At 42.0% G+C, this 12,006-nt stretch overlaps 1 protein-coding gene across 1 annotated transcript; it reads left to right on the forward strand.

Moving 5' to 3' along the window:
- The first annotated feature begins 689 nt into the window (after positions 1-689).
- Positions 690-10,858, forward strand: LOC148215792 (vomeronasal type-2 receptor 26-like). Its single transcript, XM_088142511.1, has 4 exons — positions 690-890; positions 3,428-3,655; positions 4,482-4,608; positions 9,960-10,858. Exons 1-4 carry the CDS (start codon positions 690-692, stop codon positions 10,856-10,858), a joined length of 1,455 nt encoding a protein of 484 aa, XP_087998637.1.
- The last annotated feature ends 1,148 nt before the right edge of the window (positions 10,859-12,006 follow it).

Below are 12,006 nucleotides of genomic sequence, written 5' to 3' on the forward strand. Positions count from 1 at the left end.
CCAATCCTTTCACCTTTAACAATGTACATTTACCAATGTTCCCCATAACTGAGGAAAAAAAATATCTTGGAAATGGTGATGCTAAGTAGCAACAAAGAGAGAGAGAGAGAGAGAGAGAGAGAGAGAGAGAGTTGGGGGGGCTATTAACATGAATAAGTTTGGCAGTCTTTCCTCTTTCACAAAAATGATCCTGGCAGAATCGGCTAATTGTGCAATGTGAAATGGTTATTCATATTTATTATATAAAATTAGGCATGAACTACTCCTATTGTTTGACTCTAGATAGCTTACGAGGTCTAAAATTCTTATAAAATATGACATATCACATCTCCTAAATAATTTCTCCAATATAAATTATATAGACCTTTGAAATCACTATAATGCATCAACAGTAAGAATGTACTTTGAAAGCAGAAGTTTGAGAGTAGGAGATAGCTATATTGGCATTATGAAATATAGAATATTTTCCTTCATACATATTTCAGAAAGGTAGTTGCTATTTATTCAGGATGAAAGGCTACAAGCCAACCTACAAACAACCACGATGATGATGATGCTTTTTGTACTTCTATCACACAGCAAATCTCTTTCATTGCAGTATGATGCCAAAAAACTACAAGCATGCCCTTGCCTTGGTATTTGCTATAAAGGAAATCAATGACAATCCTTCCATTCTACCAAACACCACAATGGGATTCCACATCTATGACAGCTATTATGATCCACAAATGACTTTTATGAGCACCTTTGGTCTTCTTTTCACCCGGCATAGATTTTTGCCCAACTATAGATGTGATATCCAAAGTTCTCTGATAGCCACCATTGGGGGATTTTGTTCTGAGACCACCCTGTATATGGCCATTGTCTTAGACACCTACAAGATCCCACAGGTAGGGTTGAAACGTGATAGAAAATATTTCAAGTGAAATTGGACTTTTCCTCACTTTGATCATGAAAGGCTATTCATTTTAAAAGGGAGAGCATATATAATTAAAAGAGATTGGTTTGGTTCTTTGAATATCAGCCCTTAAATTGAAGGAATTCTGTTATTTTATCAGGAGATATATTTATTTATCTATTAGGATGTACACACATAAGAATGGTGGAAAAAGTTAAATTCTCTTTATCAAATACCATGGATAACTACTTCATCCCCACTACAGTTTTTCTTCTTATAATACCAAACCAGGGTTGCTCAGAGAAATTCAGAAATGTCAATATTGGATTGAATCCAACTTAAGATTTGCATTCTGTCCTATTGTTTTCCATATGAAAAGTCATGACAGAAACTAAAATCATTTAATAAAAGTAAAACATGCTATATGATCAGAGATCATATTTTTTCAGGATCTGCATTCCTATACACCATACGTTCATTCCAGGAACGTGTGTATCTTGACTGTAGCTTCAGCCCCAATTTGAATAAGAGGTACAGGCCTGAGGTTTAGGACTGCATGCAGCCCCCCAAAGCAATTGAAGTGAATCTTCTAATGACATCTAAACATTATTAAAAATGCCTCTAGTAATAGCAACAAATAATATAAGTAATAATAAATCATAATACATTGCAATTGTTCCCATGATAGCAGACAGAAAGTATTAAATACCTCACTGAAGAATGTTTGCATTAAAGAGATTTAATTTTAAGAACACTTAATTGTAAATTAAGTGAACTCGAATTTAGTTTTTACCTTGGATCCATTGCTATTTTGGAATGTGCCCCTGCTTTGCTTGTTATTCAGATGAGAAAAGGTTGCATATAATTGTCTCTAAATGAGAATTTTTTGCTGAGAAATATCCAGCTATGCAAGCCTGAATACATAAAGTATAACCTTCATTTTATATGAAATATTCGCTAGGCAGTTAAAATATGTTGGCAACAGATCTGATCATATCATATACATCATGTACTGCTTTCAAAAAAGTGTTTGAATCTATTCTTTTAGCTTGTTTATGGTTCCCTTGATTCCAGTATGAATAAGAAAATGTCACTCTCTTCTTTGTATCGAATGGTTCCAAATGAATTCCATCAGTGCACTGGGATTGTCCAATTACTTTTGCATTTCAGATGGACTTGGGTTGGGCTCTTCACTGTAGATGACAATGATGGAGATAAGTTTTTGCAAACACTGGGACCTATGATTTTTGCAAACGGCATCTGTTTGGCCTTTGTGGAAAAAACATTAAAATGGACTTTTGCAGATAGTATGCTGGATGTGTTCTCAAATGAGGTAAAAATATTTTCAACTCTTATGGGAAGCAACGCAAATGTGTTCATTGTATACGGTACACCTCCATCCTTGCTGAATTTGAGCTGGAAACTTCATGTGACTATTTTGGATTCATATTTGGGTAAGGTGTGGATTCTGACACCACAGTGGGATTTCAGATCCAGTACATACAATGGAGATCGTAACATGCAACCCTTCCATGGGGCCATATCTTTGTCTCTTCATTCCAATGAACCCCTAGGATTCAGGACATTTCTTCAAAGCATAAATCCCTCCTGGGCAAAGGAAGATGGCTTTGTCAAAGACTTCTGGGAGCAGAGTTTCAACTGTTCATTCAAAAACATTATTGTGCAAGAGGGTGGGGAGACCAAAGAAAGCTGCACTGGAAAAGAGATACTTGAAAACCTTCCAAGCACTTATTTTGAAATGAGCATGACTGGCCATACTTACAATGTTTATAATGCTGCTCTTGCTCTTGCATATGCTCTGCACAACATGTATGAGTCCAAATCCAAACACAGATCATGGCCTGCTGGCAAGATGCTGGATTTTGGGAATTTAAAGCCATGGCAGGTAATGACATCTCAATGTCCTGCTTTGTTTTCAGTTTGCAAAACCGTATTATTTTCCATACATACATATCTGCCTACTGCTGATTCATCCAAGGATCATCTGTTGAAAGTATGAGGTATGATCATCTACTGTAAACCATGGTGAGTTCCTCTCCTCTTTTACATAGAGACCTTGTCAGCAATGTCACGTGTGTGATTTTCTTTTCCATAGAGCCATCATAATTTTATTTTATTTCTGAATTACTTTTATAAGTTCCTTTTGAAAAATAATGTCATAAAGGAGTTTGCAACTATGTAAAAGAAAAAAAGAAAACCAAAAGAGGGAGTAGAGCTGGAAGCCAACAGCTCAGTCCTTGCTACTTAGGAAAAATAACATTGCTAAATATACCATTTTCTTTCTTTCTTTTACTGCACAGGATCCATCAGTAGAAAGACATTCAACCTCTCAAGGAAACTGATCTGACTTTTGGTATGACATCTGTCTAACCACTCAAAGGGCTGAATCTAGATTTAGACCCAGTCTAAAGTCTGAAGAACTGTAGCTTAGCAGTCTCATTGTGAGCATTTCAACATCTTCTCTTTGTCCTTCTGAATCTTTTCCTCTTTTTCTCTCTTTCAAAATAGCTCCATCCTTTTCTAAAGAGTATTTCATTTAATAACACTGCTGGAGAAACAGTGCACTTTGATGAGAATGGAGAATTGATAACTGGCTTTGATGTTACAAATTGGGTGACTTTCCCTAACAAATCTTCTGCTAGAGTCAGAGTTGGAAGGCTGGACCCTCAAGCTACTCCAGGCAAAGAATTATCAATTCAGGATGAGCATATTGTGTGGCAAAAAACATTTAACCAGGTGAGATCAAATGGTGGGTCTTTGAAGTCACAAGATCATTGGAACATAGATTAGTAAATCGTATTATATTTGACTATTCAGTTCTTTAGCAAGTTTCAGCTTTAAAAGACAGATATTAAGATAATGAGAGGTTTCTTTGTTTAGGATTTTATAATATATCCAAAGAGTATAGCACTGTGAGAAGTGATACATTAAGGATGCTATAAGAGTGCAATTGTTTATTACTTTTCTATCCCACCTTTTGTAAATAGAGCTCAATGTGGCATACATAGCGCTTGCTCCTATTTTTCTCCACAATAACAAACCTGTGAGGCAGGTTAGACTGAGAGTAAATTGCTCAGAGTCATCGAGAAAGCTCCCATGGCTGAGGATGGACTAGCACCTGGGTCTCCCAAGTTCTAGCCCAACACCTTCATCGTTACACCACACTGGTTCCCTTTTTGCCCCATGGACTAGTGTTTAAGAGCTATGCAAGTCTTTCATACCTCCAAAATAGGAGATCTAGGTCTACTTCAGAGTGGGGTGGGGGGGAACAGGAGAGGAATTTGCCCTTAGAAAGGTAAATCTTAGATTGGATTAGGTTAGGTGATATTCAGAACCAATGTTCAGCTCAGTCTTCTACTTCAGCCCTTCCCAACCTGATGTTTTTTAGATGTGTGGGACTTCTATTCTCATGATTTCCCCCCCAATCACCATGGCCACTGAAATTGAATGGCATTTCAAAGCTCAACATTTGTCAGCTTTCTTCTCTAACCACCAATGCCTGAACTCTAAGTGTCAGTATGTACTGTTGTGCATAACATTCTCCATTGATATATCTGGGAAGGTGCTGCCCATTTCTTTGTGCAATGACAACTGCCAACCTGGTTACCACAAAAAGCCAAAGGAAGAAGAACCATTTTGTTGTTACGATTGTGCTCCATGTCCAGAAGGGAAGATTTCAAACCAGAAAGGTAGAATATTTGAGCTTCATTTCCCCTCTAGCAAACTATAAATCTGGAGTGGGTGAAAATTCCCCCTGGGTATAAGACTGTTGTTAGATACATTTTTTGCAGATATCTGAAACTAGCAATCTCTGGAGTAAAATCCAGTTTGTAGAGTTTCTTTTTGTCCTTTTGATGTTTGTAGGCTACAAAGGCCTTTCATCCCATTTCTGCACTAAATGTGTTTTTTTTCCTAAAAAAAAATGCATTACATTATTTTTATTTTCAGTGGCAATGTGGGCTGCAGGTTAATAGGATTATTTTTCATACTTAAGAAAAATAAATAATGGTCCTTTATAACAGTGTTGTCCAAACTTGGCCACTTTAAGATGAGTGGACTTCAACTCCCAGAATTCCCCAGCCAGCATGGCTGGCTGGGGAATTCTGGGAGTTGAAGTCCACTCATCTTAAAGTGGCCAAGTTTGGACAACACTGCCTTATAACATCTAATGTTGATCCCAGAGTGAAATGGGGCGGCAAATGGCCCTGGGAATATCAAATCACAACAGTCCCTTCCCTTCCTTTCAAGAGCATTTCACACACACACACACAAGTTGAGTATCTTACTTACCTATATGACAGCCATCTTTTTATTCAACACTTCTGGCAGTAGAGGTAGGTGATCATCCCTCTTTCAAAATCTGCACTTTGAAACTGTTCCAGATGATTATTGCCTGCCTGTAATACTTTTTAGGGGGAGTTTTGCAGCACAACCACCATCCCCACTGCTATTTCTATCTCAGTTCAGAAGCTGTTTCCCTTATTCCTGACAGATTCTGTTCAACAGCTATTTATTTCATTTAATTTAACAACGTAAGATTCAAGGAAGTTTATGCAATAATAAATCAGCTAGTCCTTAACATACTATAACATTTAGCATTGGCTTTGCTTGAAAGTTCCTTAACTTCTGGTTAAGATGGCGGAGAGAGAGGGAGCTACTATCGAGCAGTCCTCTTGAATGTTGTGGCTTTCTGCTTGTGTTTTGAGGGTGCTGTTGGGGTGTTTGTTTGGTTCTGCCTGGGCTGGAGAGAGGAGCCATGAGTCAGATAAGTACAGCTGGAGAGGAACGGAATGAAGCAGAGCAGAGAACGGCCACGCCCGTCGTTTGCCGCTCTTGCTGCTTTTCGGCATTTTGCAGCGTTTTGGGACGTTTGGCTGGCCACAATTTCTGTGCTGCCCCTGTTTGGGGTGTGTCGGACTGGATGGTGGCTTCCTGTACTCATCAGTGGCTTGTTTGAACTGGGCTGCTTTGTTAATTTTTTAGTGTTTGGGGGCGGGTCTCTGAGGGACTGGGCTGTGGAGAGGGCTGGAGGATGAACAGGTTTATGGACTCGGCTGTGTCTGGTGCCTGATTCAGCTGTTTGACTGTGTGGAGACAGTCCTCTTTTGCTGCTGGCGGGCATAGCTGGACACTGCTGGCCTCTGGATGCTTCTGCTATTGACTATCCTTCTTGTATTGCTTCTTTTTGTTTGTCGTTGGACAGTGGTGGGCGGGGAGGTTACAGTAGAGTGGCAGGCTGCTGTGGGCCCCTTGTGGAAGCCACTTGGCTCCCCCCCCCCCCCCCCCCGTATAGGAAGGCATTGAGGAAGGAAGAAAAAAGCAACCCGCTCCATCTCCTGGCTGAGTCTGGATGTTATTCCTCCTCCTGGGTGAGAGCCAGAGGGAAATTGGTAGGGAGTGACTGGAAGAGAGCCCCTTACTGGCTGGTGAGGGGAGTGGGGAGGGCTCTTGTGATTGTTAGATTGTATGAATGTGTTGTGAGTGTTGTAGTGAGCTGGGAGGTGGTGGCTGGGCGCTGAGAGCTTGTGTAAAGTGCCTCAGGGTGTCTGGCTTGCCCTCTAAGGAATGTTTGAGGAGGACGCTAAGAGGTTCCCAGCCTTGAGTCATGGGGGGCACGAGTCTGGGGATGGGATTGTCACTGGGGGAGTGGAGGACAGCCACAATATAAGGGTGGTTATGGGCATGGGGAGATATGGTGGGAGACAGGAAACAGGCCATTCCAGAGGAACTTGGGACCAATATCTCATACCGGTTCCGTGTTACAGCTCCATGATCTCAGCCTCAATATCCTGTCAACAGACCTTCAGTAGCCCTGGCCTCCGGCTGCTGCTACTGAATGCCAGGGCGGTCTGCAATAAGGCTTCCCTTATTCATGATTTAATTGATGAGAGGACCAACCTGGCATGCATTACCAAAACCTGGCTGGGTCCAGAAGGGGTCCCCAGATGTGTGACTCTATTCCTTAGGTTGGGCTCTAGGGATCAGTTGGGATTGTTGCTGTTGTACCAGCCTCCCTGCTGCATAGCAACTTCCCTGACTGAGCTCCTTGACTCCATCTCAGGGTAGGCAGTGGAGTTCCCCAGACCTATGGTTCTAGGGGACTTCAACCTGCCTTCTCTTGGAGTGGGGTCTGAGGTAGCTCAGGAGTTCATGGCTACCATGATGGCCATGGGCCTATACCAGGTCATCCAGAGCCCAACATGAGACTGGTCACGCTCCAGATTTGGTGTTCCTGTTGGAGCACTGGCTATGTGATCTGTAACTGGAGGAGCTTTTGGTGTCTCCCTTGTCATGGTCAGATCACACTAGCACCAATATCCACTGCAGGGAGGCTGGACCCATTAGATTGGTCCACCCCTGGAGACTGATGGACCCAGATGGGTTTCAGAGGGAGCTGGGGATTCCTTCCTTTGCCAAGGAATTTGCTCAGCATCTGTCAGATAAAATCGCTCAAATTCATTCGCAGTTGGATGCTGGTTTTGTTGCAGGTCCAGAGGAGATACCCGTGGTGGAGTCTTGCTCAGTTATCTGGGAACGGTTTGAACCTGTTGGACCCAAGAAGTGGACAGCGTCCTTCAAGCTGTGAACTCAGCCACCTACTCCCTAGATCCATGCCCTTCCTGGCTTGTGAAAGAGGCTTGGGGAGTGTCATGTGAGTGGGCTCTAGTGGTGGTGAATTCTTCTTTGAGGGAGGATGTTGTTCCATTGCCTCTTAAAGAGGCTCTGGTGTGCCCCCCTCTCAGGAAGCCATCGCTAGATCCCACCATATTGGAAAACTTTTGTCCATTATCTAATCTCCCTTTTTGGGGTAAGGTGGTTGAGAATGTGGTTGTACAACAGCTTCAGAGGGCCTTGGATGAAGCAGATATATGGATCCTTTTCAGTCTGGATTCAGACCTGGGTATTGGACAGAAACAGCATTGGTCACACTTCTGGATGATCTCATGGGCGGGATGGAGGTTGTGCATCCATCCTTGCCATACTTGACCGTCTTGGCAGTTTTGGATACCATTGACCATGGTATCCTTCTGGATCGGCTCAGGGGACTGGGGGTGGGTGGCACGGTGCTCTGCTGGTTTGCCTCCTTTCTCCAGGGTCAATTCCAGTCAGTGATGATTGGGGAGGAGAGGTCCTGCCCTTGGCCCCTACTCTGTGGGGTGCTGCAGGGTTCAGTGCTCTCCCGTCTCCTATTTAATATCTACATGAAACCACTGGGTGAGCTCATCCATCACCACAGAGTGAGGTATCATCAGTGTGCTGATGATCATCAGATGTATAGTTATACATCTCTACCCCTGGTGAAGTAAGTGATGCTGTGGACGCCTTATCCTGGTGTCTGGAGGCTGTGAGGGTCTGGATGGCGAACAACAGGCTTCAACTGAACCCTGGAAAGACTGAGTGGCTTTGGGTTTGGGGTCCTGCCGGTTCTGGAACTATACCATCTTTGGTGCTGGATAGGGTGGCACTGCCCCTTACAGAGCCAGTGCATCCTAGACTCGTGACTCCTGCTCAAGCAACTCCGTGTTGTGCGCCAATTGCGCCCCTTCCTGGATTGGGAAGCTCTGCTCACACTCACTCATGCCCTTGTCACCTCCAGGTTGGTCTACTGTAATGCGGTTTACAGGGGGCTGCCCTTGAAGAATATCCAGAAGCTTCAACTGGTGCAGAATGCGGTGGCATGGGCAGTTATGGGTGCTCCTAGAAGAGCACATATTACACCTCTGTTCTGCAAGCTGCATTGGCTGCCGATTTCTGGGTCCAATTCAAGGTGCTGATTTTGACCTTTAACGCCCTTTATGGCATGAGTTATCTGAGGGACCAGCTCTCCCTGATCACATCAGCCCATCCCATTAGACCCGACAGGGAAGGTATGCTATGTGTTTCATTGGCCAAGGACTTGTATTTGGTGGGTCTCAGGAGGCAGGCCTTCTCTGCTATGGCTCCCTCCTTGTGGAACATTCTCCCCTCTGAAGTTAGCTCGCCCCTTCCCTGCTATCATTTAGGAAGTCCCTCAACCGGAGACATTCTTAGATGGCTCCACTGTAATTGATATTCTGCTCTCACTGTTAGGTTTGTATATTTTAAAATCTAAATTTTTAAAAGTGTCATAATGTTTTTATCTTAATAATAACTTATCTTTTTATAATGCTTGTTTATATTCACTTGTTATTTTATTTAATTGTTGTATGCAGCCCAGAGTCACTTTGCATGAGATGGGTGGCTATAAAAATATGACATATAAACAAACAAACTTTGGTTTACTTACAAAGTCCAAAAGATCAAACACTGTACATTCAGATAAACATAATGGGGGAGGGGAAAATGATACTAATAGAAAAAGTTATAAACTATCCTAGCAAAGATAAACCTAATGTGTTTCCTGGCCATCACATCTGAACACCATTTAGCAATTTTCCTAGATATTTCTGTAGATCTGTCTCCTAACAAAAATAAAGCATTCTCAGCCCAAGTGGGAGGTTAATTCAAAACACCGTGGCTGGTAGAAAGGACAGAACAAAAAATGCAACTCCATCTAGACAAGGATACAGGATATATTGAACCTTCTCCTCCAAGATGATAGATGGGAAGGCATGCCTTCTGCCCAATGAAAATGCTTTTCAGTAAAGCATCTGCTTGTAATTTGTATGTGAAAATCAGCCTAGATCAGTTGGTAAATTTGTGGTGGATTTTCTTAACCATACATTCATGTTTAGATGATCCAAAGAACTATAATTAAGTAACCATATGACAAACCATCAAGATACTGACTTAACCAGAACCTGGAACCATCTCTCAGTTCAGATGAGCCACAGAGCCCAACTATAATATGGTTTACCATGTTATCCAATTGCATCCTCTGTGCTTTGAATCTTATATGACGTATACTATACAGATGGTACCTGAGAATTAAAAATGGCTTGTCATAGGCTTTCGAGCCCAAATTCCTAACTAAGGCAGTGCTAAGTCAGTCACTTTCCATCTTGCAATTCATGTATTTAGACTAACAACTTTGTCTCATTTTTTTTCTACTCATTTCCAGATGAGGATGTTTGTGTCAATTGTTCAGAAGATCAATATCCAAATCTAGATCAAGACCAATGCATTCCCAAGGTTATAAGCTACCTCTCATATGATGAACCCCTGGGGATCATTTTAGCTTCATCAGCTACTGTCTTTGCTCTGATCACAGCATTTGTGTTTGGAATCTTTGTAAAGCACCAGGACACTCCCATCATCAAAGCTAACAACAGAAGCCTCACCTACATCCTTCTCATCTCCCTCCTACTTTGCTTTCTCTGCCCCTTGCTGTTTATTGGTAAGCCAAAGGTGATGACCTGCCTTGCCCGGCAGACAGCATTTGGCATTATCTTCTCCATTGCTCTCTCATCTCTTTTGGCTAAAACAGTCACTGTGGTTATGGCATTCACAGTTATTAAACCAGGATCCTGGATGATAAAGTGGATGGGGAAAAGACTAGCAATCTTCATTGTCCTTTTCTTCTCTCTTATTCAAGCAGGACTTTGCACAGTTTGGCTAAGTATTTCCCCTCCATTCCCACATATGGATATGCATTCACTGAAAGGGATAATCATAATGGCTTGTGATGAACAAACTACTTTTTTGTTTGGCTGTGTGCTGGGTTATTTAGGTGCTTTGGCCATTATTGGTTTCACTGCTGCTTTTTTTGCTAGGAAGTTACCTGCCAGTTTTAATGAATCCAAACTCATTGCTTTCAGCATGTTGGTCTTTTGCAGTGTTTGGCTGTCGTTTGTGCCAACCTACTTGAGCACAAGAGGAAAATACATGGTAGCTGTGGAGATCTTCTCCATCTTATCCTCCAGTGCTGGCTTACTGGGCAGCATCTGTTTCCCTAAGTGCTATATTCTTGTACTAAGACCCCAGCTTAATAACAGGGAAAGGATAGTAAAGAAAAAGTAATAAAATATGAGTACCTATTTTTTTTCCTTCTGTGTAATCATGTCATAGCCAGTTTGAGTTCTAGTCCCACCTTAGGCACAAAGCCAGCTGGGTGACCTTGGGCCAGTCACTTTCTCTCAGCCCCAGGAAAGAGGCAATGGCAAACCACTTCTGAAACACTTTGCCAAGACAACCGCAGAGACTTGTCCAGGCAGTCTCTGAGAATCAGACACAATTGAAGAGGGGAAAAAATGTCATAGGCCACATCCACATCTGAATCTGGTGTTATTTTTAGAACTATGATAGTTTCTTTGTATACAGACAACCAGCACTATCTAACAATCTCTGAATGCGAAAGTGTGATTTTGTTTCCTACTGTGCAAATGTTATCCATTGTCCATAAAGCCTAGTCTTTATTTGTGATGCCCTTCTCCTTCTTCCCCTCAAAATCCCTTCCCTTTCATAAAGTAGAGTACCTATAGCTCTTAAACACTGCTGAACTACAACTTCCAGAAGGCCCAACATATTAAAGGCACATGCTATGCTGTGCTTTGCATGTTTGCTCAGATTCCAAAGTGCTGGAAAACAAAAACAATTTCCTTACAAATGCTAGGAAATTGTACCTACATCCTTAACAGATGTCTTATTTGTGTAATATGGATTTGACATTTTATTCTAGGCCAGAAGTGGACAACTTTTTTATCATATACAGATTTTAACAAAATGTCTCCAAGAGCCTTTGGCAACGTGATAGATGTCATTATGATACCACCTAAGTGCCTGGGCCCAAAACCTAGCCATTTGGGCTTTTGGCCCTTCCATGGAAAAATTAACCTGACTTCAGGGAATTAGGGGACTTTTGTGAAAAAATCATTTTAAACTTCAAGGCTTAAATGTTCCATTTTGCCACCAGCTAAAAATGTTGGCCTCATCTACTCCAGTGTTGCTTTGGGGAATGCAAAATAGATATAACCCATGAGTGAGGTTTGGTCGCTCCTGTGGTTAGTTCCAATTTCATCATCATCATAGAATGAACAGCAGTCAGTCAAAGAGTGGGGGAGACATGCAACTAATGTTCCATGTTATATATACCTAACTGGCAACTATTATTGAGAATTTCTTAACATTCAGCAACAACACTGCCCAAAAAGTAATGGTAGCGAGAGGCT

The sequence above is a fragment of the Python bivittatus genome, unplaced genomic scaffold (genome assembly GCF_059951505.1).
Source record: "Python bivittatus isolate LINGU-HERP-01145 unplaced genomic scaffold, Pbiv_v1 ctg000440_np1212, whole genome shotgun sequence".
Lineage (NCBI taxonomy): Eukaryota > Metazoa > Chordata > Lepidosauria > Squamata > Pythonidae > Python > Python bivittatus.